Source organism: Amblyomma americanum, chromosome 8 (assembly GCF_052857255.1).
Source record: "Amblyomma americanum isolate KBUSLIRL-KWMA chromosome 8, ASM5285725v1, whole genome shotgun sequence".
NCBI classification, from domain to species: Eukaryota; Metazoa; Arthropoda; class Arachnida; order Ixodida; family Ixodidae; genus Amblyomma; species Amblyomma americanum.
Genome location: NC_135504.1, coordinates 42,436,837 through 42,464,768, shown reverse-complemented (window position 1 = coordinate 42,464,768; position 27,932 = coordinate 42,436,837). Strand labels below are relative to the sequence as shown.

Genomic DNA, 27,932 nt, shown 5'->3' with positions numbered 1-27,932 from the left:
CCCCTGCTACGCTTACTTTCTCGTGGAACCCACTCCGTTACCCTTAAGGACCAGCGGTTATCTTGCCTTCGCATTACATGCCCTGCACAAGCCCATTTCTTTCTCTTGATTTCGACTAGGATGTCATTAACCCGTGTTTGTTCCCTCACCCACTCTGCCCGCTTCCGGTCTCTTAACGTTACACCTATCATTTTTCTTTCCATGGCTCGCTGCGTTGTCCTTAACTTAAGCTGAACCCTTTTCGTTAGCCTCCACGTTTCTGCCCCGTAGGTGAGTACCGGTAAGATTATGCTGTTGTACACTTTCCTCTTGAGGGAAATTGGTAAACTGCCACTCATGATCTGCGAGAATTTGCCATGTGCGCTACACCCCATTCTTATCCTTCTAGTTATCTCCCTCTCATGATCCGGATCAGCTGTCACTACCTGCCCTAAGTAGACGTATTCCGTCACAGCTTCTAGGCTCTCGCTGCCAATTGTGAACTGCTGTTCCCTTGCTATGGTGTTGGACATTACCTTGGTTTTCTGCATGTTAATTTTTAGACCCATCGATCTGCTCTGCCTGTCTAACTCACTGATCATGATTTGCAGTTCACCTCCTGAGTGACTCAGCAAGGCAATGTCATCAGCAAATCGCAGATTATTTAGGTATTCTCCATTTATTCTTATTCCTAACTGTTCCCAATCCAGGCCTCGAACTACCTCCTGTAAACATGCGGTGAACAGCATTGGCGAGATTGTGTCTCCTTGCCTGACGCCCTTCTTTATTGGAATTTTATTGCTGACTTTATGGAGGACTATAGTAGCTTTGCAGTTGCTATATATATATATATATATATATATATATATATATATATATATATATATATATATATATATATATATATATATATATATATATATATATATATATATATATATATATATATATCTTCCAGCAATTTGACATAAGGCTCTTCTACCCCTTGATTACGCAATGCCTGTATGACTGCTGAGGTTTCCAATGAGTCGAATGTTCATCTTAGGTATGCTGGAAAACAATATGATCAAACTGTGAGATGGCTGCGGGCTATGATGATCAGGCAAACCCTATCGGACCTGCTCTGGAACTAGACCATACGAGAACTCATCACAACGATGGCCAAGTGCTTTCACCACCTGCCTCGTATGTGGGATTTGCACAATTTGGAGCCCAGAGTCACCGTATACGCACTGATAACCCAATGGCTGCAAGCACCCCCCTGGTTACACCAAACATTTACACTTTTATTCTTTACATTTTCTTTTCTTCTGGAATGGTAATAAACACCAGGTAAAACGCTTAGAAAATAATCTTTGACCTTACCTCGACCAACATCAAAACGTTATCAGTGACGATGCAGAAAGTAAAAGACTCAGCAGAGGCCCTGACCTCGTCTGTGAAACACGAAGAGCAACTTCAACGCCACTTTCGGCCGTTGCTAAGAGTGCTGGCACAAAGAGGTCGCCCCTACACTTCCTGGCATGGAAGACAGAATGAGTAGGACGGGATTTCCTCATTCTTTTAAACGCCCTTTGTTGTTCACTTTTTTCGGATCTCCCGCCAGGAGGCGCTAGTTGAGTTGAGTGAGTTGAGGTGTTAAATGCTACAGGTGGGGTTAGCCTTGCTTTATCTGCGGCAGTTGCTCCACCGTAGCGTCCCTTCTATATTAACAATGTCCTAAAGGCTGTCACATCTACCCCGCTATGCGCACAGTCTCTTATAATAGCACACATTCTCTCCCGCAGTCACCATCTATGCGCACAATCAATCCAAATAGTCCACATCACAGTCCACTCCAGAAGTCACCATCTATGCACATATACAACATAGGCCATTGTAGTGCCACAATCCATACACACATTCACTCACAGTATAACGTAGTCCACTCCGGAAGACACCATCTACGCACACATTCAATCACAGTAGGTCATAGTCCGTTCCTGCTGTCACCATTTAGAAACAAGATCCGTGTCCTGCAGAAATGTTAAAAGAAGGCGTGCTGCCTCCCTACTGCATGTCTGGTTTCCACTCGGGTAGACAATGTCCTGCACTGTGCTGTGACGGGTTCCTGTCTTCTTGAAGGAAGCGAACATCCCATGACTTTCCGCGTTGTGCTCTGGGCAGTACATAATGTACTGTTCGATATGCCCGCACACACCACATAAAGAGCAGAGCGGAGACGATGCTAAGCCGCTCCTTCCATAGCGACTAAAACAATGTCTATGCCCGTTTCTAAACATGTCCGGACATAATGGGCTTCGGAACCACGTGACTTCCACCACGCTTTTCTCCCACGCCATTTTATAGGAAAGACCTTTTGCTGATATTTCTTACTTCATGCCATATCACTCTTTCGTCAGGCTGTTTTTTGCCATTGAAATCAAATAGTCATCATCGTCACAACCCCAGAACGCACTGCCGGCGAACGCAGGAGGAGAGGCCATCAACGTCGAGGACGGCGACTACTTCAACATCGTCAACAATTCAGCGCCCAACGCCAGGGTGCACGTAATAGTCTCGGAGCAGAGTCGTTTCATCCTCAACTTCCGGTTCGACCCAAACGAACGTCAGGGCACGCTCCAGTTGAAATACCTGGAGCCTGTTGGTGGCAAGACCCTGACGGATGTGACGCTCAAAAGGTAAGCTTTTGGCTCCACTGGCCTTCGTTTTACATACTCTGTGTCACTTAGAGAACTTTCATATGTAGTCGCTAAACTGGGAGTGCAGCGGATGCATAAATGCACTTTCACAACCCTTCATAGAAGATCCCGCGTTATTCAGCTCTATGCATGGTACAGTACCCTAACTTCTTGTTTCGCCTAACTGCCGGTCTCAGTTTTTTAAACAGCAATTTTTGCTCCAAATCACCATTGCTTAAAAGTTAGCACGCACCCACGAAAAACTCTTAGTGATTTGATCGTTGCTAATTATTTGTTTTCAACGATAAAGGAAGCGGGGAATAATTTTCAGCGGGATGATTTCAACTCTCGTTTCATGGGTTCAATAACGCAGCGCCAGTAAGTTACTTCACGGAACAAATGATAATGACTGTTTTTTATTATGCAGCTATAGGTTATCATCACACTTTTCTTATTTGGCACAAGGTTGCATTGCTTTGCCGGAAGTTGTGGTATGCACCATTGAGAGAGCGCAATCTTGCTAGAAGCCCCTATATAGGTCTACCTTCTTAGCCTACCATTTCTTCCCCGCAAAGTTAGACATATGTTAACGTCCGCCATTTCGACCGCTGTTCGTGGCATCTGTTCTCGGCACCTATTGCACAGCGTTTTCAAAAGTCGCGGGATAAATTGCCATGACACCTGCGCATGCGCCCTAGTGCGTGGCGACCCCACAACGCTTGCCAAAAGCTGCCGGCAGCCCTTTTGCAACCTGTGTTAAGGTGGAACTACCGGTAACATCGATCTACCCACAAGGCGGTGCCGGTGTTATAAAATATTCTTAACTAGATTCTATTATATTGTCATTCTCCGCTGTGCATATTGGCTGATCCAGGAGGTAACGAAGGCGTCCTGACATGTCAGCCACTTACAAAAGACGAAAAAAAAAAGCTCTATTTCCTTTGCTCTGATGCTTTAATGTGCAAAGTGGTGACAAGGACGAAACGAGACACTCCGTTATATTCTGACCCACAGGTAAACGGCCCATTATTGCAAATGGCTCGTTTCACTCTGGCCTTTCGTTGGACCAGCCTTGGCCAATATATATCTCATATATAGGGCCGGTTAGCTGTACTGCCGGCGTTATATCTCGTAAACGTGGCTATCACAGTCCTTCAGCGCAGCGACCAATCAAGTTCAGACCTTAGATATTGGCTGCCGCGATTGGTCACCACGCGAGTTGTCGACCAATCACGCGCCCATTGGAGGCGCGGAGATAAACGCAGTGCTTTGTGGGAAAGTATTACGTTGCAATTCCTGCGTAGGGATGAAAACCGAGTGTCACTCAGTTTCCCACTAACGGTCCTATTGTTGTATTTCCTCCAATCACAGCATCACGTAAGTCTGGCAATCCTTATTTACTTGTTTCTTTGTTACAAGTTGCGCAACCCTGCACATTCCGTGCTGTCACTTTTCTGTCGCACCGGATACCGCTGTGAATCACGAGTGGTATCTGCGGGCTAAGCACCAAGTTTTCGAAGTTCTAAAGCAAAATTTGTATGCTTGTCACTGTGCCTCCGTGGCTGTGCTGTTCGACTGCTTAGCTCGAGGTTGGGAGCTGGAACCGATCAGAGACGACCGTTTTATTGCGATAGCATTAGAGGCCCCATTCTAGAGAAAAGCCGGCGTTGGCGTTGTCCGTCTGTGTCAGGAAAAAACACCATTGGTCGAGAGAGTGACGACGTAGAAAGAAAAGCAGTTTCACTTAAAAGAAAAAAGATTTATCAAACAGAATCGAACCGCCGCCCTTTGAGTCACCAGCCGGACAAACACACGCACCACCTCGCCAGTGAGGACTGTGCGGAGCGTCATCCTGGTTTTTATTGACGAAGGCAAAATACAAATAATTTGCTCGTGTGCTGAGGTTCTGGCGCATATTAAAAAATCGCAGTTGGTTAAAATTAATGTGAAGCCCTTCAATAACGAGTGTACTATGGCTTTGACACGTAAAACTTTAGATAACAATTTGAGCTTAAAGATCAAGGGAAGTGAATGCCTGCATATCACGAGCTGGAGTATTATAACACTACTTTCACTTGTATTCATCTTCTACTTACTATGCACCAAAGTTACTGCTATAGATCTAGGGAAAAAATGTAAGCGTCCCGTCGCTTGGCTTAGCGGCAATCACCGAAAAGGCTAAGCATTAGAAGATAATCATAATGAAGTAGTTGTTATCTCAGCCCACTTCGAAGCTATTCTCAGCCATAATTTCAGCAGCTGATTGCCGTTAGCGGCTACCTGCAAGCATAAATTCGACGGTAATAAATTGTGACCCGTGTATGCGTCATTAAAAAACCGAATACAATGTAGCACTTTCACTGCTGCACTTTAGGGATAACTCCTGTTACAATTTTCACCTTGTACAGGCTTGTTCTTGGCACACAAGAGGCCCTACAGAGGTTGATTAGCATTGCGTTTTCCGCGCCAGGGACGCCGGCGCCCATTGCACGTGGTTCCCTGGGTTTGTTTGCAGTCAGCCACTGATATGATTCCTTTTCTTCTTCGTTTTGAAGTTTCAAGTCAGCTGAGCTTCATACTTACTTACGTTCTCAAATGTTTTTTTGGTGCCCTTTCATTCAGCCTCCGAGCTGCCTACGGTTGCAATGGCGGCCCTGCAGAGTACGCCGACGCCTTACAATTTCCGATCAATAACTTCAGGTAGCGCCGCCTTGGTAGCGTGCCAAGCGTTTCCTTGCAGATACGCAGGAGAAACGTTAGGTTTACTTAAGGGCTGTAGCGTGAGAAAAACTAGAACAGCAACGCGCACAGAACAACCGTCAACGCGTGAATGACACCATTGTTTAGCTACTAGATAATACAAATATAATGGCATAACTTCACCGTGGGACAATTCGTCCTGCCTGAATTTCGAACGAAAAGTGGGCGGCTTGCAAAAGAAGCCCGGTGCTCCTGTCTCCTTTAACTTGGAAAGAAAGAGCATTCTTAATATAAAAGCTATACAATCTACAATTTCAAAGGATGCGAATGGAAGATCCGTTTCCTCATTCGGAATGAACAGCAAGAACACTGCTTACTTTTTGTCCTGAAATGAGCACTGCGACTGCACACAAACGAAACAATACAGGGCAAAAATCCTGGACGCAGGGTCTTCCTCTACACCTTCCAAACTTTTAAATCTCCACAACGTATTGCTCGATATGCTGCTTTGTGCGCCTGGCGCAAATGCAGCGTGCGTAAAAAGTTCCCAGATCATGCGGCCTGGATCTGAACCTTTAACAGGTCATCCACGACATCTCGGAACCTAAAAGTCTCCTTAGAGGATAGGAGAAGGTCATTCTCCCATCAGAGGACTATGGTAGCTTCGCTGGCGTCTTAGGTGCCATAGTATACTGCTAAAAAGCCGACCCTGCGGCCTGGGAACTTTTCACACACCCTTTACGTTTGAGCGAGCAGTTTTGCGATAAGTATGGCGATGGCCACGTTGGAAAAGAGTGCGGCTTTTTCCGGCGCTCGTTTTGAAATCGCTGCTGGCGACCGTGCCATTCCAGCGAAGAGGAAGTCAATATTGCCAGCTCTCGAATGGACTTGGGCGGAAAAACTGTGACGGTGCAAGCCACGTACGTTCTCGCCAACGGCCAGGTGGTGATGAACGCCACGCTCATCATCACGCCCTTCTCATGTGAGTTCCATTACCACAAAAGAAATTCGCGTCCTAGGGTACGCCGTGCGCTGCAAGCCTCTTTCAGGGAGGCTTGGAAAGCGGGTACGGGCTGCCGACCTAAATGTTTCTTATGACTGTTTGGAATAGCTCAATTTTTTTATAATACCTGTTATCTTTATTACTGCCGTTGTTGTTCTGACTGCTTTGTTTTATTTGGTAAGCATCACTGATATTCCAACTCCATTTTATAATCCAAAAGTGATTTCGCTCTTTCGTTTAAAGTAATGCGCTTTATTGTCAATGAATAAATAGCATTTTCCAGGGTAGCCTCTGTTGCCGTATACCCAGCCATACCTCGTGCAAGAAATGTGTAGACCTTTGACAGGCCCGAAGCGTCATTCTTCATTTCGCTTTGTGCATTCACTGTATGAAAAGGGAGCCGGTATCCTAAAGGTAACTATTCATGCCAGTAAGATATACACCGGTGAGAGGAATCTCTGTGCATTTACGATTGTCGCTTATGCTATCCGGAACGAACCGAGAAGACCTTATTGGAAAACTCAAAAGGGTAAAAACTGCATTCGAAAAGGCAACGGTGAAAATTTTACGCAAAAATTTCAGGTTAAAAACTTCGTGGCAAAAAAAAAATTAGAAACGGGCAGAAAAGTGTATGGGACAGCTCAAAACCTAGACGACGAGTCGAAAGGTGGCGCTACAGGGCAGCTCTCTTAATTGTGCAATGCAGACACCGGCAACACCATCTGTTCTACTGACTGGGATTGCCGAAGATTTAAGAGCAACTGTAGCGGCGGCTTCTGCCAGTGCGGCCCCGAGTACAAGTTCCACAAACGACAGCAATACTGCGCAAGGAGTGAGTATTCACGTTAGAAAAAAAATTATAGGTGATCAATGCGGCTGATCGGGAAGAGGATGCGTTAGCATTAGTGTTCCTCCCGGATGGAGCAACCGCTGCCACTGACGAGTTAAGGCTGTGCGAGTCGGTGGCGTGAACCAGATTTTTTTACCCTCGCACGCAGGCTGCGGGCGCGCTCCTACTCTCGACACCAGTCGCCATCTGTCGGAGCGCGCCGTCCGATGAACGGCGGGTCGCGTGGGCGCTGTGCGTACAACGCGTGTTTGTGTGCGCGGGTTCTTCGCTTCCGTCGTTGATGAGCCTCCATTACCTAACATATGTAGGTGTGTGCTGTTGTGCAACACTACACACCTCTTCCCTCTACTAGACCGCGCTACGGTTATCCGGTGCGCTTTGTTAGTCGTTAAGGTGACATTCGAGGGTAGTCGGGCAGGTAGGGTAAGGATTGGAAACTGGTACTTATAAGCAGATTTCTGCGCTGGTGTGTCATTTGTTGCGGTGTTTTACGTTCGCTGCCATCTATCATGGCAGTTTTTTTTTACATCAGAATGTGTATTTTACTTTAATCGATAGTTTAGTGATGCGCAATAGGTAACCGGACCAGAAAGCTGCAGGCTGAAGGTTGTCCATGTTAAAAGCGTGTTTTTTAACGCCAACAGTTTGTCCTCGGAATCCGTGCGCTAAGTTTACTATTCGCATTAAAAACATTTCGTGTAGGGGAATATAAGCTTTACCGCTATCAATTTAAGCTGCATTTTTGTAGATATATCAAAAAGATCAGCTAGGTAAAGGGCTGACCGTAGTATCTTTTGCTGTTGGTATCTGCCCAAGTCGGAGCAAAATGTATATTATTTTACAACATTCTGTGACACTTAGCCAAACGCCTACGCGACGCTGTGCGCGCAGAAAGCTTTCGTATAATATCGACGCGACATTGTTCCGCAGAATTTGTGAAAGCTGGCTTCTCTGCTGATATTTATTCAAGATTTGATAAATTAAACAAAACTTCGTTCTTAGGTGCAAGCCAGCATAAAACATGACAAAAATTCGTCGGAGGCACTTAGATATCTCTTAACTGCGGGGAGGCGAAAGACGTTTGCGACTCATTGGGATCCCTCAAGAAGGCAGGAGTTCCTCACAGTTCTCTTCAGGACATTGTTTTCCCGCGCGGGAGCCAGTCGAGTAGAAGGGATGCTTCTCGCCTTCTTCTACTTTACCTGCAGGACACGGATTTGGCCTCCACATGGTGACCTCAGGAGTGTCTATTTGGGTTTTTGCGGACAGTGTTTCTGTGATTTCTATTTAAGTGTCGCTATGGTGGAGCAATTGCCGGCAGCAACTGCAAGGCTAATCCCACCGGTAGCTTACAACCACTCTACTCTCTACTCTCATTGCACTGATTTGAACTTGCCGCGCTTACCAAAATTATAGATCATTCGGTGATCCTAAGCTCATGTGACATCACAAGGTCACGTGACTGATGTGATTGGTACTCAACCACGCAGGCGACAACACTACTCTATTTGTGGGGGTGCTTTATGGCCGCCAGGAAGGGTTAAGAGCACATTGGAATTGGAACTGCACGCTATCCATACACGTATTGTTGATATTGAGTTTAAAAAGTTTCTTTGCGATGGAGCACCAATCCGACAGCGATAGCTCGAGCGCGTGCTAAGCGCCGGCACAGTTAATGTGAATGTCAAACTAAATATCATGATGACGCCAGTAAAGCTTAGTAGGGGGCTAGTTGGTAGGGCATACTGAGACTGGGGAGCGCTAGATTGTAGACAAGGGGACAACACCACATAGGAACACCACGAGACACGAACGCGAACTTTCAACCAAGTTTATTTTCGACATGGCGCATATTTATACGCATCTAATCATGGCACACACGAACATAAAAGCGTTAAAACCACCCCAGATAGCTAAGCAATCGTAAGCTATGCGAGATACAAACTATCCTCGCAAGTCATGAAGTTTACAACTGGCCGGCTAAAAGCAATTTTTTTTCTTTTTTTATTTTTCCTCCATAAAAACGCAGCCGCCGCGGCCGGGTTCGAACCCGACCGAGGCGGCTGCGTTATTATGGAGGAAAAACGCTGAGGCGCCCGTGTGCTGTGCGATGTCAGTGCACGTTAAAGATCCCCAGGTGGTCGAAATTATTCCGGAGCCCTCCACTACGGCACCTATTCTTCCTTTCCTCTTTCACTCCCTCCTTTATCCCTTCCCTTACGGCGCGGTTCAGGTGTCCAAAGATATATGAGACAGATACTGCGCCATTTCTTTTCCCCCAAAAAACAATTATTATTATTATTATTATTCTTTTTTGTTAAAGCCACAAACTGGTCGCTAACATACCCACCACCGTCATTTACTGAATTGTGGGAAGCGTTTTGCATGGCTTCAGTAAAGGATGGTGTCGGGTATGTTAGCGACCAGTCTGTGGTTTTAACAAAAAAAAAAGAAAAATTGTTTTAGCCAGTCAGCTGTAAATTTCATGACTAGCGAGGATAGTTTGTATCTCGCATGGTTTACGATTTCTTAGCTATCTCGGCTGCTTTTAACGCTTTTATGTTTGTGTGTGTCCTATCATTAGATGCGTATAAATATGCGCCATGTCAAAAATAAACTTAGTCGAAAGTTTGCGCTCGTGTCTCGTGGTGTTCCTATGTAGTGTTGTCCCCTTGTCTAGAATCTAGCGCTCCCCAGTCTCAGTATGATTGACGCATCAGTTTTATCCCTTTGATAGCTCGAAAGTATGCTGCAACATTTCCGCGCTGTGGAGGAGGTATGCTCGGCTACGGTTGCTCGATTTGCTCGGCAATGCTTTTTAGCGCCCGAAGGGCTGTAAATCGAAGCTATCATGTAGGCACTGCCACGGAGCTACCACAGCCCCGCAGTCTTCGAAGAAACGCCCACACCGCGGCGAGAGCAGTCGGCAGAAGGTGGCCGCGCTCGATAGCGACTCTGAATTCTTGTCTGTATCAATCGCCCTGTGACACGCCGTAACCTGTCTTCACTAATCCCCTCTTCACCAAACTGATCTTGCACCTACTGATAAAAATATTTTCCAATGTGCTGGGTACCCTTACAAAAATTTCTTCAGACAGTCTGTAGACTGTCCATAGACATCTGTCTATATGAAGTCTATACTCTTTATATACAACCCTATACAACAGTCTATAGGCAATACAAATCATATAGAGAGTATATAGGCAGTCTGTAGATTTATGGCCATACAGCTTTTAGTAGGCTTTAGCCTATAGACAGTCTATAGGCTCTGAATAGAAATAGACTCGGACCTCGTTCATCATTTAAATAACATTAATTCAGCACCAAATTATTCACTCCTTGGTTTCATTGGCAGATGGGTTTCGACCATATGGGTTGAATTCCACCCAACTTATTCAGCAGCAGTTCACTCCGTTTGTGGTCGGCTTGCACCTTGTGACTGCAATCATTCAAAGCTCTTCATCAACGCTTAATAAACTCACGGTCAAATTATCCAGGCGGTTCTGAACTGCGCGCGTTGAGTTCACTCAAACGGGTGCAGCAGCCGTTGATTCACTTCATGCCTTTGTTCTTCGCAGTTTGCTCAATGGACGGCGAATGCGATTATCTCGGAACACGAAACAGCCAGTGCTTCCTGAAAAAGTGCGCGTGCTCGGGTGAAACGAAGCTGGTAGCCGGACAGTGCAGCTACGCCAAAGGTGCGGACTCCCTGAATCTAAGAAGCATGAATTGCTGGGCGAGTTGGCACATGTTCAAGAGAAAAAAAACTGTGAAAAAAAGACGCAGGACCAGGAAAAGATACACACAGACTGTCGCCGGCGACAGTCTGTGTGTGTCTTTTCCTTGTCCTACGTCTTTTTTTCACTGTTTTTTTTTCTCCCTGAATCTCTCCGGCAGCGAAACTTCATCGTACCGGCTATGTCGTGAGAAATTTCTAGCGTAGGAGAGAGCGTGAAATTGGGCTAGCTGCGCTTGGTACGTCAAAAAAAATTGCTGGCTGCTTAGCATTTCCAAGCACGAAATAATGTGAAATTAAATTGGTTTTTGAGGATAGGAAATGGCGTAGTAATTCTCATGTCACGGTGGCCATCCGAACCGTGCCTTAAGGGAAAGGATAAAAACGCGGCCGCCGCGCATGGGTTCGAACCCGAGTCATTCGAGTCAGCAGCCGAACGCCATAACCATTGAGCCGCCGCGGCGGCCTACACACACACACATACACACACACACGCACACGCACGCACGCACGCACACGCACATGAAGCCTGCCTCAAAGCAGGCTTCACACAGCGACTACAGCTAGTTCACACACAAGCTGTCACTATAGGTGCTGGCGCAGCAAAAATTTACATGTATCCCAATTCTGTGACCGACAAATGGCTGGCTGGAAGCGACATCACCACACCGGGAGATCCCTATTCACTGAAGGAAAGTGACGTCATCAGACAGGAAGGGAAGGTACTTCCGGTAAATGCACCAACAGCCCCTAATGCAATCGCACTGCGAATAACTAATATAGTTGGGTGTTCGCCCATTAATGAGTTGACTAAAGACCTGGTGTTTTGGCGACTTCAGCCGCAGCGTGTGCATTTGCTTAACCAGTGATTGGCGCCCGTGTGCTGTGCGATGTCAGTGCACGTTAAAGATCCCCAGGTGGTCGAAATTATTCCAGAGCCCTCCACTACGGCACCTATTTCTCTCTTTCTTCTTTCAATCCCACCCTTATCCCTTCTCTTACGGCGCGGTTCAGGTGTCCAACGATATATGAGACAGATACTGCGCCATTTCCTTTCCCCCAAAAACCAATTATTATTATTATTATTACATGGCCTAGTCAAGGCAGGTGCTAACCAGCACAAGTCGCTATCTGACATCGCTTGTCACGCTTCATGCGTTGTGATCATGCACCAATCCGCCCTGAAGTCTGCAGTCCAAGTATTCGCCGCAGCTGACCGCGCTTTGTCGCTCGCAGGTTGCACCAGCGACAGCATCTGCACCGGGGGAGCCTTCTGCGAAAGCACGAGATGCCTATGCCCAGCCGGCACCGTGCGACAGAGCACGGGGACCGTTTGCTCGCGCCTACGTAAGCGGGCTCTGTGCTTCGCGCCGCAGCAAAGCTGAGCTGCTTGCGTCGCTAAAATAAGCTTCGATTGTTCACGATGCAGCATGTGCACCGTTCTGTAAAGCCTTGACTGACCAAAAAGGCGTTTGCAAACAATCTACACTCATCATGTGACCGACGTTCTCAAGAGGTAAATTCCGCAACGAACACGTGACCCGGGCTTAAGTATCTTACAAAAAATTTACAGCCGATTGAGCTTAACTTGTCAGCTAGCACGTTGCGTTTCGTTTCGCTTTTGGTTCGAGGCTAGGTCAAGGTCAAGCTTCAAGGTCTGGCTTCAGGCAAAGATCAACGAAATCCTTGATTGGGACCCTTACTGGTAGCGCACTAAAGAATTTTGGAACCGCTTAACTTACCATAAGACGGCACTGCTATAGCGGTGTGTTGTGCTGATGCGCTGAAGTTAATGAAGACGACGACATGTTTGGTTTATGGGATTTAACGTCCCAAAGTGACTCAGGCTATGAGAGACGCCGTAGTGAAGGGCTCCGGGAATTTCGACCACCTGGGGTTCTTTAACGTGCGCTGACATAACACAGCACACGGGCCTCTAGAATTTCGCCTCCATCGAAATTCGACCGCCGCGGCCGGGATCGAACCCGCGTCTTTCGGGACAGCAGCCGAGCGCCATAACCACTGAGCCACCGCGGCGGTCCGTATACACGAGGGATGATCGGTTGCGGCGATCATCATCGAAAGTAAAAACTTTATTAGTTCACTGTAGATATTTAGACGACTATAGAAACCAAATTTTTGCTTGTGTGTTTCCTTCTTTCAAACGATGCGTTATACATTCGTATACATGGAGCACCCCATTGTATTCATCTGCGACCGCTAAATAATGTATAACTGAATTTCTACCAGACAATGTTTCGTTTTCATTGACTGAACGATGACTGTGACGGCGTAGTGTTTTGGTCACATGAGGTATAAAAAATCGGCTGTATAATTGCTGACAGGGGATTTTTTGTAACTACAGGTCTTGGAAAAGGTTGGATTAAATGCCATAGTGAATTAAAACTACGTATCAGCGATTAAATTAACAGTTTTCAAGTAAATCACCTGACCAAAACATCAGCATGACGTCACAGTCCTCGTTCGGTCAATGAAACCGAAACAGCATAAGAGAAAAAAGTTGTTATAAATTATTTAGCGGTAGTAAATAAATTCCACCCGGTAATTCATGTATTCTATTGTCTAACGCGTCGTTTGACAGAAGAAAATATGCAATAAAATTAGGTGTCTATAGTCCTTTAATTATCCCATAACAGTACTCTGTCACATAGATAATGTGCGCCCTGCGGTACAATCCACGTGCACAAACTGCGGCGGTGTAATGAAGCCTAAAGTTTGACAGATCCTGAGTTCCCGCGTTCGAACCCGACCGCGGGGGCTGCGTTTCGATGGCGGCAAAACGCTAAAGTGCCCGTGTGCTGTGCGATGCCAGTGCACGGTAAAAATCCCCAGATGGTCGAAATTATTCCGGAGCCCTTCAGTATGGCACCTCTTTCTAAGTTTATTCTTTCACTCCCTCCTCTATTCTTTCACTCCCTCCTTTATCCATTCCCTTACGGCGCGACTCAGGTGTCCGCCGATATGTGAGACAGATACTGCGGCATTTCCTTTCCTAAAAAAAAAATTTTTTTTCCATTCATCGCGCCTGTTCGGGTAGCTGGTCCCTGTCGAAAGAAAAAACGCCGACCAAAGACATCTCACAGTTTTTGATGTAAAAATTTGTAACCTTTGCACAAACTCAGTCGGTAGAGGCGTGATCGAGTAGCTCTACATTAGTCCTGGGAGCATCAGCAGTTTCGAATTCCAAGAGGAAATACTCATCGAAATATGAGAACCAAAAACAAGATAGGTCGGGTTATAGACGTCAGGGTAGGCTCCAAGCTTCTAGTGTGCTTGTCTCTACAAGAGCAGAAACTTGGGCGGGTTAGTTGAAATGCATGGTAGGTAATAGCTTAAGAAAAGACGGGGGACACGGCACCGCCAAAATAGGGAGTTTGATTCCCTAGCCACTTCGCAAGGGTATCTATGAGATAATCGGCCCCGTGGCATTTTGGGTGTTGCTTTTGACTCACTGTGGTGATGCGTTTTTCTGACGATTGGTGCTGTGTTCAGGTTTCGTGTTTTCAAGCGAAAAGCTTCACTGCGCTATGTAAATCAGTATTCGGGGAGGCAGCACAACGATCTTCAACGACCTTCAACCCAATCAAGGATGACCGTGTATGATCATATTGGATACAGTTATGGTGTCGAACCCTTCAGCCCTCACCTTAACCCACGATTTTAGTTGACCTCTGACCTTTTACATTGGGTGACCTTTGGGTTGACCTTTGGTCTTAAGATCATCCGATGGGGGTGATGTGAAGCCACGTGATGACATCCGGTGGTGGTGTCGTAAGACCGTGTGATAACACGTCATAGTCACGTGGTCGTGTGGGTATATATAGAACGGCTGTCGCGAGCGTGTAGCGGAGCTGCCATAGACGAGCCTCAGACGCTTAGCAAGCTTGCTTGTTTTTCGCTGAATTCCTGGGTTAGCCAAGTTAGGCCGGCGCCAATCTTTTTTTTTTTTTTCAGTCGACACTTCCTTTTAATACCTGCGCATTCAGGATTAAAACTTCAGTTGTGAGCTAGCTCTCGTTTCCACCCCCCCCCCCCCTCCTTGTGGTGTCTTGCCATTCGTATTTTATTGCGCTCTTACCTATTATTCTAGTCTGTAGTTGTTTCGTTCCAGCTTTTGATAAGTGCCAAAAAATTATTTAGGGTGAAGAAAACTTCAAATTTCTCACTCGTAGATGTAGCTGCTCTGCTGAAAATCTGAATGAGTGGTTCCAACTGCGATCACCCGAACGGTCACCTTTTCTGCCCTATGTGGACGTCCATATTGTTGTTTGAACGTAGCCTAGAAAGTAGAGGATGGGTTGTTTAAGCGCAGTTGCGTGATTTTACTAAAACCATTTGCATAAGCAAGCAGCAGCCATAAAATATGCAATGTTTGGCATCTGCAGTTCATGTTAATTCCTGTACAGCTCCAGCCGTGAGCAGTAAGATCACTGGATGAAACATCATTCCTGTTAATTAGGGCACCATCACCTTCTTTACGCACTTGTAAAAAGCGCTGATGCAGTGGGGAAAGAATATTCTAGATTCCAGTGGCATATTCTCTGTTTGCAGTCATAACAAATCCGGCCTTAAAACAAGGAAAAAGCAGCAAAAAATATAGCATATATAAATATTTCGTAGTGACACCTAATTATCTTTTTTTTTTGGCAATGTGATAACATTAGAAGCGGTTGATGACTTTGCCGGAAGTGACTTCACTTTCCTCCAGCCAGTGGGAATAATCCGCTCTTGTGACGCCACCTCCCGCCAATCAGTGGCGACTTTTATGACGAACGACGCATTTTAGTGTGAAAGCACAACTTCGCGGGTTCATTCTCAACCAAGAATCTTGTGGCTTGCATGATCTTGAGGATGCAGAAATAAAACATTGAAGCTACTGGGTTAAGAACCCGCGGGGGCGCGAACAGATCAGCTTCGCTTGCCTCTGCTTGAGGGCCCTATGCTATCGCTGCAGCCAATCAAGCCTCGTGTTAAAATGCAACACACACACTCGCACTTTGCATTGCGCGTCGTCGTCTTCATAAACTTCCATCTGCGGAGCGAACAGATCAGATCATATTAACCTCGATCAGAGCTTAACCTGAGTCTAATATCGTCGCCAGACGTGCCGACGACCCAGCAAAGCAAAACCATGAGCCAGTAAGGATAAACACGTGTGTCTACCCGGTTTTACGTACGTTAAAACCTTACCACTTTTCCCCCAATTAGGCGTCTAACGCAATGCTTTCGCATTAAAATATCGGGAAGTGCAAAACTAGGTAACGCAAGAAAAAATTAAGCCAGAAAGTCGGCGCAAGGAGCCGCCATGTTTCTTCGCTGTCGGTGAAGATACGACAGGCTTTCCCACCAACAAGGAAACAAACGCTTCAGGATTCACTGCCGGATGCGACATATGGTGACTTCCAATCGCACAGTTGGAGCACTTCTGGAGCAACGTTTTCTGCTCTTTTCGGAGCAACTGTATTCCAAACGCAGATCTGAGGCACGGATCGCGTCTTCCAGTCGTAGACAGGGAGCGGTTGCCGAGCCGTGATTGCTCCGTGGAGCAGTCGGGACTGCTCCGCCGAAATCGGCGGATCCGACCGGAACTTTGCGTGACGTTCTTTTTCAGCGGCGATAGCGGCGCCCTACATGCAGCTGGCCTGCATGCTCTGGCCAGAGCAAGTGTACTCCAATCGCAATTTCAGGTCGCGCGCTCTGCGCCGGATCCAGGCGCTCTGTCACAGAGCGTGCAGACCGCTCCGGGCCTGCGATTGGAATTCACCAATAATCTGCGCTTTCGAATCGAATACATAGAGTCAGTGCATTATATTCGGTTGTGTAGTGATTTTCAGAGATGCACACATGAATCGATCGATCCCCTGTCCCGGGCTCGTGCAGCCTGCGCGACCAACGCGGACTGCGCCTTCTGGATGAACACAGAGTGTGGCCGCCAATCGCCAGGCTCAAAGAGCAAAGGCTGCCGCTGTAGCGAAGGGACTGCCGTGCTCATGGGCTCCTGCAACCCCATTGGTAAGGCACATTCCTTCGCCCTGTCGTGGGGGAGCAAAAAGGCGCTACAGCAAAAATAAAAGAGCCGGATAAAAGTTCAAGGGGCATGAATTTAAGTCTCTTTACGTGCGAAAATGCGAAAGCAGTTAGAGTACCGCGCGTGTCGGCATCAAAGAACGAACTGGCAGGGAGCGGCGCAACTTATTGTCTAGACATGTTTTTGTCTTTTTGTCTTTTGTGACGTCATCAACTCGTCGACAACTTCGTCTTTAGATGTATCCTATCAAGTGACTGGTTGGATCCCATCACGTGACTGGTTGATGACGTCACTAGCACTATTATTTTCCCTAACTATTACTACCATGGTCACTGTCACTAACCATCATTACTGTAACTATTACTACCACTAACTTTTACTTTCACTATTGCTGGCCCTAACTATTACTGTCACTATATATATTAATTATTGATTACATGTTATTATTTCATTTAATTTACTGTCTGTTTTGTTTAATTAATTAGTAGCTGTTAATTACTTGGTTATTGTTACTTAATATATTTCTTATCGTCGTTATCTCGTGTACACATCTCGCGGTCACGCCATCCATGAGCCAAGAAATGTTTTCGCATTAAACACTGCTCTCGAATCCGCATCTGAAGTCGTGAACCAGCCTCGAAATTATAAACATATGCATCATTCAGTGCAAAATGGTGTTGCTGCCCCGAACACGGACTTCGGCCTTCGACAATGACAGCGCCTATACGTCAAACAACTCCTCCAAGCTCCAGCACGAGCCGATGGAGCCGCTGTTGAAAGGCGGCAGACATCAAACTTTACATTCCAATTAATAAATCCAGCTTGCTATTCTTTCACACTGACATGAAAAGAAGGTAACCCAAGCAGCGCAGGTAATGGGCCCAATATTGGAAATTTAATGGCACAGGCTGGTCCCACAAAGAACCAGTGTGAGACCATCCTTTTCTAATTGCCTATGGCGCTTGGTGTCCTTGCTGTCGTACCTCTTGGCAGCATTTGCAGCAGAGCCCCAAGGAGACAAATGCCGAGCTATAACTTTATTACCGGACGACAGCACCGGCAGTCGCTCCGTGGCACGACATGGAGGAAACTGCCGGAGTTGGGGCTACCCTATTTTACGACGTCGGTGACACGAAACCGAATTTAGTCATTGAATTGTGCGTCGAAAACAAACCTGTGCACCTTTCTTAACCGTCAAGTTCCTGGCAACACGCGGCGGAAAGAGCATAACTCAATCGATTTTCTGAGCCAGTTTTTCTCTCTTCTTACTATATTTCTATCTCGTTTATATCTATTAACAACCTTATTATCTAAGGCGACTTTCTCTTAACCTTACCCAGAGCGAAGAAAGCCGGCATAGCATTTCTCGCGGCGTTCACCGATTGTAGGAACTCCGCGTGCTGGCTTGGCGTTCCTCGAGCCGAGAACCCCAAGCATAGCACGCGAACTGATCACCGAATTGGCAGGAAATGCTCTTCCCCGAACTTAAGCAAAAGCACTGAATAGTCCCAGCGGCGTGTGAGCTCGCAGAGCCCTGTAGCACTCGTTGTGCCTGCGGAATTCTGCAGCTCTACTACAGCTTAATTTCCTGCACCCGGCTTTGCACATATTGCGGAGTTTTCCCATACATGAGCTTCGAGACGTTTGTGACACTAATACTTGAGAAGACACTTTATGTCCTGCTGGAATTCCTCCACCAACCCGACGACCCATGTCCCCTCCTGACAGATGCCTCCAGCCACCTGCCCTTACCTCTTCCTCAGCTCGGTCTGATGCTTAAAACCAAGAGTCAATAAATATGTGCTCAATAAAGGTTTCAGTCTAACATTCCTCTGGTCCTTGGAGGGAACATGCTTTCCACTGACGACGGCCGCATTACGCACTTAATCTTGCGCACTCCCGATTAAGGCATTTTCCACGAAATACTTGAAATATTGCTAAATAATAGCGGAAATCCCCGCAATAATCTTGGATGTTGTAAAATGTGCAGTGTGTGATAAGTGATCTATGTTATCTTCCGTGCACATTCAGAATTGTCTCCTTCCGTATTGTAATAGTAATTTATATACTTGCGTTTTCATGTTTATGTTTTACGTTATTTCCATTACCGTTGTACGAAGTAGACACAGGCAGTCTCTGTGTTTCGAGTGTATTCGGTGTTTTGTTTGTAATCGTGTGACTGCTCCGCTCGTCAAAACTCGCTATGGCTAGGGGGGTCGAGGGCTGACAAGCCGCTTGATTGCGGCTTTTACCTCAACCTCATTTCTTGAAAATGGAAGCAAGAAAGAGAGAGAGAGGGGAAGAAAGAAAGAAAGAAAGAAAGAAAGAGAGAGAGAGAGAGAGAGAGAGAGAAAGAAAGAAAGAAAGAAAGAAAGAAAGAAAGAAAGAAAGAAAGAAAGAAAGAAAGAAAGAAAGAAAGAAAGAAAGAAAGAAAGAAAGAAAGACTTCGGCACTCCTCGCAGCTGAATGACATCGTCAGCCTTTACTTTTTTCGAGGAAAAAGGAATAGAATTCTGCACACTCCCGCCACCCTTTCCCATACGATATGTGTTACTTCTGTCGCATTAAGCCCCCGTACGGTGTTCATTGCACTGCTGTGGCTGCAAGACACGGCTGTAATGAACGCCAAGGAATACAACTACGTATAGCGTCGGCTTTGTGCTCCGGCGCCAAAATGAATGGCGGTTGACCTCCATCGCAGACAACCTTGGCCCCTGTCCGTACGGTCGCTGCGCCTTCGAGTACTCCCACTGTGACTCCGCCACCCGGACCTGCCAGTGCGATCCGGGATACGAGCTGCACGTCTACGGAAAAACGTGGATCTGCGAAAAGCAAGGTCAGTACACTCAGCGCCCGACCTTTTCAGTTACCGCGTTGACACTCTTGTTCTGCTATGAGTTGTTCCTACAAACTATAGTATTTATTTTAAAGCGCGCAAAACAGCTCGTTTGTTTAGTCTACGGCACCTTCCTGAACACACTCTGTAACCACGTGGCTAAATAGAACAGATTTAACATATTTAGTAAAATAAGTCTAAAATTTTTACCTCAGGTATTAACTAACATTACAAGGTAGAATTTGCTAATATCGCAACTTTATCTCTAGGTAAACCACTGGGCAGCGCCATAATCATTCAGTAACCTCTTTTTAGGACAACTACTATACTCTTAAGTAGGAATTTTCTTTAAAGATTGTTTCGACTGGAACAGACTTCTATGTATTGAAAGTATTACGCCCGTCTTTGCATGTGCTTCTTTCTAACTTGAAGCTATGCAGGCTATACGGGTTGTTTCAATGAGTACTTTCAAAAATTCCAAAATTTGGGGGGCTTTGAATGTAATGAAAATCTTATCGGGGACAAACCATCAGCCGCAGTGCACATCAAGTAGTGTACAAATTTTCTAATGAACTTTGCGACCAGCAGTCTGCTGATTAGTTCCAGTGGCGAGCACGAAGCCACGGTCACGAAGATGATGTATCAGTTTTGAAACGGTAAAAGAAGGCGTTCTCTAAAGCTCTAAGTGCGAGAAAATCCGGCTCTTTTTTTTCGCTCAAAGGCCAAAAGTGAGCATTGCATGCTTCATTGCACTACAGCGTACACTATTTTCCTCCGTTTCTCCTAAACGTGACGACTGCGCAGTTAGCGATGACTCCTGTTCCTTGCGCCAAGGCAACACCAAGCGCCAAAGCAAAAAGCCTCTTAGGCGATCCTCGGTACACCTTTTGCATGCGTTAGCATATTCTCTTTCTCCTGATTTTGTTGTAGCTCCTCCTTAAGGGTGTCACGCGACAGCGTTAATGGATTAATGCCCAGATATGCGGAATCGGTCCTTCTCTACATCACATTCATAGATCCCTGGAAGTCCTCATACCACTCCCGGAGCAGTGGTGCAGCGGTTAAGTGATGCGCCACTTCCCTGCGATGGCAGATGCTGCCGCCAGTAGGGCTTGTGCAGCCCAGATCGCTTTTCCCGAGCAACCTGTCGCGACCAATAATTAATTTAACTGCCACCTGCCGCGGTTGGTTGTGATGACGTAACAAGGTTCGCACCTCACACATCACATGTCACGCGTCACACGACCGGCGTCACGCGTGACGGCGGTAGCCATTGTTGCTTGCACAGACTCTTCTAATGCTCACGCATTGATAATGTACTGTCGGCAGCAAAAGTTTGCAGGATCTGCGATCCATGGCGGAGCGAAGCAAAACTGTATTGCTGCGCCATCTGCAGTCACAAAGCGGGGTGTCAATGCTCACAGAAACGCCTAGTACGGCAGTACTGTGAGTGAGCCTTGACACCACTATCTGTGACTGCAGATGGCGCAGCAATAGTTTTGCTTCGCTCCGCCACGCATCGCAGATCCCGCAAACTTTTGAGGCCGACACCACATGACGTGACACGACAGTATAGGCAGTTCGAATTGGGCACCGTAGGCATGGCGAAACATCAATTGACGTTGCGCTTCCAACGAGCTTTGTGCCGGCCTCATGCGCATGGTTTTTTTTTTATGTGCGAAAAAAAGTAGGGAACTTTATCGCGGTGCAGAAATTTAGAGAAAGGCTTTTTCTTCGTTCCAAGAGCTAATATCGCGTCGTCTTGTGCATGGCTTTGAAACCCTTTAACATCAACCACCAGGCTATATTAATTTTGGAGTTAATGAGTGAATTTTAAGAAAATTGAGTAGTTAATTAGCATACTTTTTACAGCAACTGATGTTAATTTTTTTTGTATCGGCGTCCTAATCTTTCCGTTTGTTGCTGTGTGGCTGAGCATGCGCACTGTTTTCCTCGAGTGTAGATTTCAAATAAACCTGCAGTTGTCAGTTAGTGCTCATCCTGTGTTGTCTCTGCTCTGTCCTGTCTTCATGCGCTTTTCAAAAGTGATGCACCAACAAGCCCTAAGTTTTGCCTTATTAAAACTGATGTTAAGCGGCAGTGAATAGTTTTCTCCTGAAAACATTTTCTTTTTTTTTGTTTCCAACTTGCTAGCCTTATGAAAATTTCCTGTGTTTGCTAAACCACCTGGTAGTTTGGTTTTGCTTTGCATTCAACCCGCCAATTTAATGTGATCACCCTGTTCCACATCGTATCCTTTTGCAGTAGTCTTGTTATGTTTCATTGCTCCTTGTTAATGCTGCTTACTTTGAGCGCGTGTTGTTGCATCATCATCAACATCATCACACTGACTATGCCCACTACAGGGCAAAGGCCTCTCCCATGTCTCTCCAATTAACCCTGTCCTTTGTCACCTGCGGCCACCGCATCACCTCCAACTTCTTTATCTCATCCCCCCTCTCAGCCCCCTGCTACGCTCGCCTTCTCATGGAATTGTGTTTTCTTTCCAGGCTGTTAAAATCTCTTTTTGGAATTGCAGTGTGAATAAATTAATCGCATGCTAATTAGCCACCACAAAGTATTTGGCTGTTTCTGGGCACTATATAAAAGCATTTATTTGTTTTATTTTTATTATTTTTTACCTATCTATATCAATCAATCAATCAATCTATCCATCCATCCATCCATCCATCCATCCATCCATCCATCCATCCATCCATCCATCCGACCGTCCGTCCGTCCGTCCATCCATCCATCCATCCATCCATCCATCCATCCATCCATCCATCCATCCATCCATCCATCCATCCATCTATCTATCTATCTATCTATCTATCTATCTATCTATCTATCTATCTATCTATCTATCTATCTAATCTAATCTAATCTAATCTAATCTAATCTATCTATCTATCTATCTATCTATCTATCTCTGTATGTCCGTCCGTCTATTTATTTATTTATTCATTCATTCATTCGTTCATACATTTGCCACGGCGGTAAGCTACAGTTCCGTACAGTCCGCATTGCTCTTGTGTCGTTCGCAGATATCGAAAATGTGGAACGCAGCTGCAAGGACGCCAAGGACTGCTATGCCGGAGAGATATGCGAGGACGAAGTGTGCAAATGCCCCAAGAAATACGAGCTCAAGGGCCTCGAATGCGTCGGTGAGTGTGCTCCAGCCCCGATTGGTGGAGCTCGCGATAGAGGCTTCCTACGGGAGCCAGAGTTGTTGCCCACGCATCTCTAGTGCCTATTGGCCCAACACAATACCCCCAGCTGCGAAGCTTCGGCGCATTGCAGAGAAAACCTCACATCCTCTGCACAATTTAACGCGGTTTAGCATTCCACGATTTACTGCCAGTCTATTGATCCAAGCAACTTGCTCCTGATTTCGGGCTGTTTTAATGCGGAATGGTTGCTAGTCAGGCTACGAGGAAAGAAATACAGGATTGCACGTAAGTCTGCTTAGAAGCGCAAATGAGAAAAGCCTTTCCCTGTCCTCACGCTCCCAAATAATAATAATAATTGGTTTTGGGGGGAAAGGAAATGGCGCAGTATCTGTCTCATATATCGTTGGACAATTGAACCGCGCCGTAAGGGAAGGGATAAGGGAGGGACTGAAAGACGAAAGGAAGAAAGGGGTACCGTAGTGGAGGGCTCCGGAATAATTTGGACCACCTGGGAATCTTTAACGTGCACTGATGTCGCACAGCACACGGGCGCCTTAGCGTTTTTTTTTTATGGAGGAAAAACGCTAAGGCGCCCGTGTGCTGTGCGATGTCAGTGCACGTTAAAGATCCCCAGGTGGTCCAAATTATTCCGGAACCCTCCACTACGGTACCCCTTTCTTCCTTTCGTCTTTCACTCACGCTCCCTTCATTTTTCATTTTCTGTTATATTCGGGAATTTTTTACTTTTCTGTTTTTTGTTCTTTTTCTGTCGTTTCTTTTTGTTTTTACTTTTTCTTTTTATTTCTGTTTTTTTATTACATATACGTTGCTTAATAACTGTTTGCTTAATCAACCTTTACATTTTTGTTTTATTTACCACACCACATATGATTGACAGTTCGTGCGGACCACTTCCTTCTTCGACTTCCGTCTAACTTCCGCCCACAACTTCCGTTCGCGCCACTCACATATAGCTTATACAGTCAATACAGTCGATATAGTCATATATAGTCAATAGAGAGGCCAGCTTGCGACAGGAATTCGAACCGACGACATATGCACCTTCAGTTGTATGCCCTCCGAGACTTTTTACCCTTCCCTTAAGGCGCAGTTGAGGTGTCCACCCAGATGTGAGACAGTTACTGCGCCATTTCCTTTCCTCGGAAGCCAATCTTCGTATCAAAATTGTGATGCATCCGTTCGTAGTACAGGTTTCTGGATGGTGTCATACGCACGCGTGTGTGTAGGTGGTATGTGTGGGTGCTTGTCAGTGCACCCGACAACAGTAATGTTTTCGCATTCTCACGCGTAAGCAGTCTTAAGTGACTCTCATAAAAAATGCAGATAAAAAGACGAGGGAGCTAATCGAGGCCTTCGCCATAGAAAAAGCTCGGATTGAAAACTGTGTGAGCAGTCCCTCCTTGTCACTATCAAGAAAAAGAGCGCATTCTTGCATGCAGTGTGCGAACTTGACAAACGCGCATTCCAGTTTTTAGGTTTGCTTTTGGTTGCAGTTGGTTTACAATTGTTTCTAACTTGGTTTGTCCGTTGTCAAGTTTCACACTGTAAGCCTGATAACTTTTCATGTGCTTCTTCTCTGCCACCTTGTTTTTATCTTTATAAATTCTGTGAGTCCCAAATAAAAGCGTTTAGTAAACGTTTAGCGCTTGCGTCTTGCCTCTTCGTTGTTTTGCGCTCTAGAACCTCATGAGTATGAATCGAGTGGTACGCCGCAAGAAAGAAAAAAAAATGACAGTGGCTGAACTTGGCTAACCCTGGAATTCGGCGAAAAGCAATCACGTTTGCTAAGCGTCTGACGCTCGTCCATGGCAGCTCCGCTACACGCTCGCGACAGCCGTTCTATGCATACTCACACGACCACGTGGCTATGACGTGGTATCACATGGCCTTACGACAACCCCATCGTATGTCATCACGTGGCTTCGCACCACCCCATCGGATGTTCTTAAGGTCAAATGTCAACCCAAGGTCACTCAATGTCAAAAGTCAAAATCAGAGGTCAACTCAAGGTCAGAGGTTAAAGGGTCAAAGGTCCACAATGGTCATAGGTCAAGGTCAAGGGTCAAGGTTTCGACACCACAACTGTACCACATGTGGTCATACACTGCTAACGTGGTTGGGCTGAAGATCGTTCAAGGTCATTCTCTGGCCTACGCGACGAGTGCTTTACCTAGGGTAGCGAAGCTTTTCGCTTCAAAAACATAGCCGGACGGAGCCGTAGAATTTTTAGCAAGAACAGAATTTTGATCATCCCTTCCCTTACGGCGCGGTTCATGTGTCCAACGATATATGGGACAGATACTGCGCCATTTTCTTTCCCCCAAAACCAATTATTATTATTATTATTATTATTATTATTATTATTATTATTATTATTATTATTATTATTATTATTATTATTATTATTATTATTATTATTATTATTATTATTATTATTATTATTATCGAACTGACCTCAGCGTCTCTCGTCCCTGCAAAACTGTGCAGAAATCACCATCCCCCGGCAAAAGTCCAACCTCCTCATGCTCATCATCTGGCTGTCGGTGGCGATGCTCGCTCTCATCGTGGCCTTCATGTCGTTCGGCTGCTGCCTCTACCTCCTCGCCCAGCGCGCCGAGAACGAGCAGATGGCCATCGTGAGGATGATCGAAGGGAGCGCCGAGGAAGAGTTGTCCTGATTCCGTCCCTCGCGTAGTAGACTTTGTGGGACTTGGTTTCTACACGAGTTCTCAAGCTCCGCGCACTTCATTTGTTCTGCCGCGGAGCCCTTCCTCCTTCTATAGTTTCTTTTTTTTGCGGTTTGTTTTACTGTCCCTCTTTATGAGCCGTTCCCATAGCCATAGCTGAGTAATATCGTGCAGTGTTTCACTAGCGAGTATTTGCTTATATATACGCTAAAATTTAATTTCCGTGGTGATGTTTATGGTGTTGCTCTTTCCTGGCTGGCCTTCATTGTCTGAAATAAGGTTACAGTGTTCTTGTACAGGTGGGGGAGGGGGCCTTCTTGTTTAATCTATCTGTACTTTTTGTTACATTCTTTAGCCATATCTTGCAGTATTTTACAAGTGTGTGTTTAATTCCTGCTGTAAATACCTATTTCGATTTAGCTACAGCTACTACATTTCAATCCTTGCAGCACTACTTCCAGGCGCAATTCAGTACCAATGGGCAGGCTATGGCTCAAGCAAAGAAAATGTTCGCAGCATCCACAACTAACCTACTTTCACGTAGAGTATAACTTTACTTGTAAGTTCGAATACGACCCTTCACACGCGGTTCACTAAGGTGAATGTCCATTCAGTTGGCAAACTATTTGGCTCTTTGCTGTATGTTCGAGAGATAGAGGCTGACAGAATACTTTGGGAACATTCATGGCGGCAGCGCTTGGTGGCACAGTGTAATCACAACGCGGGCCATGGGTTCTTAATGTTTACGAAACAATATCCGTGCAACCAGTGCTCCAGATGCCGTGAGATGGAGACTGCTACAATTCTTTTTTTTTCTGGTTCCTCCTGTGTTACCATGAACTTGAAATGTGTTGATGTCGGCTGTCACGTGCGATCAGATGCGTTCAGGGTGGTTTGGCTGTGAACGTTATATTTTGAATTTGCACCTCGCCATGCAGTGTCGAACTATGTTGTGTGCGCGGTGAGTGCGCTTTCTGATTATGCATGTTATGTGTATCGCACCCACACTGCCCAATTGGTCCCTTCGTAAGAACACTCGCTCGAGATTATACGCCGAGCTTCTACGAAAACTGCAGATAACTATTTTTTCTTAGACGAACTGCCCGTATGTAAAGCAGTGTGCATTCAACTTTCTCGCCCTAGGCAAATGTAGGCTGAAGTCCTCACTTTTGATAAGCCATCCGTTTCGTTGCCTGCGTTTTTGGCACAAACATATCGACGTTTCACGTGCGTCTTATGCTAGTGGCGCAAACTCTGCTGGTGGTACATATCTACCCGAAAAAGTCTTAGAGATAGTTACAGGACGTGTATTGTTACTTAACATTAGCTGCTTACTGCCGGCAGCCTGTGCCGCTTCTTGAGAAGAAGCTCACCAGACTTCACGTTTTTGAAGTCAACTTTCCGCAGCGCCCTTGTAGGAAGAAATAAAGTTGCATTCTCACTCTGGATTGTAGTGTTTCTATCCATTCTAATCTCTTGCGTTCCTTTTGAAATATATTTGCCTAATACAAAGACTAAAGAATCTCTCGCAGTTTGATGGTTAAAAAAGTCGTGAATCAACTACTAAAACATTTTCTTACTGCGCAGTTTTTATGGAGGCAAAACGCTAAGGCGTCCGTGTGCTGTGCGATGTCAGTGCACGCTAAAGATCTCCAGGTGGTTGAAATTAATCCAGAGCCCTCCACTACGGCACCTATTTCTTCCTTTCTTCTTTCACTCCCTCCCTTATCCCTTCCCATACGGCGCGGTTCAGGTGTCCAACGATATATGAGACAGATACTGCGCCATTTTCTTTCCCCAAAACCAATTATTATTATTATTATTATTATTATTATTATTATTATTATTATTATTATTATTATTATTATTATTATTATTATTACTGCGCAGTCGCCGCCCATGCGTTCCAAGAAAAAGTTTGGGATCATCACAAGACCTATGCATGTGGCATGTTCTTGAGAGACTGCGAGATATGAGAGATCGGTGAAGCAAAGCATTTAACAAAGCCAAAAATGAATAAAATAACAGTACAAGTTTAAGCTCTGCTCCCAGGATCAGCAATACAATAATTTGAACACGAAGGTAGAAACAATGAAAATAAAATAAAATGTACAATAAAATACCAACGTGACAAATGCTGCAATACAAACCAGGCAGTAGGTTACGCGAACGATGTTAGCGGCAGCTGTAACATTTAGTTCTTAGTGAGGTTATTCG

At 45.7% G+C, this 27,932-nt stretch overlaps 2 protein-coding genes across 2 annotated transcripts; both read left to right on the top strand.

Moving 5' to 3' along the window:
* Positions 1 to 1,136: 1,136 nt before the first annotated feature.
* Positions 1,137 to 12,343, top strand: LOC144102339 (uncharacterized). Its single transcript, XM_077635633.1, has 6 exons — positions 1,137 to 1,164; positions 2,453 to 2,660; positions 6,212 to 6,342; positions 7,070 to 7,195; positions 10,792 to 10,911; positions 12,186 to 12,343. The coding sequence occupies exons 1-6, from the start codon at positions 1,137 to 1,139 to the stop codon at positions 12,332 to 12,334; spliced, it is 762 nt and encodes a 253-aa protein (XP_077491759.1). The 3' UTR covers positions 12,335 to 12,343.
* A 4,513-nt stretch (positions 12,344 to 16,856) lies between these two features.
* On the top strand, positions 16,857 to 26,434 carry LOC144100248 (uncharacterized). Its single transcript, XM_077633257.1, has 4 exons — positions 16,857 to 16,982; positions 19,700 to 19,834; positions 22,882 to 23,001; positions 25,516 to 26,434. The coding sequence occupies exons 1-4, from the start codon at positions 16,883 to 16,885 to the stop codon at positions 25,704 to 25,706; spliced, it is 546 nt and encodes a 181-aa protein (XP_077489383.1). The 5' UTR covers positions 16,857 to 16,882; the 3' UTR covers positions 25,707 to 26,434.
* Positions 26,435 to 27,932: the final 1,498 nt, after the last annotated feature.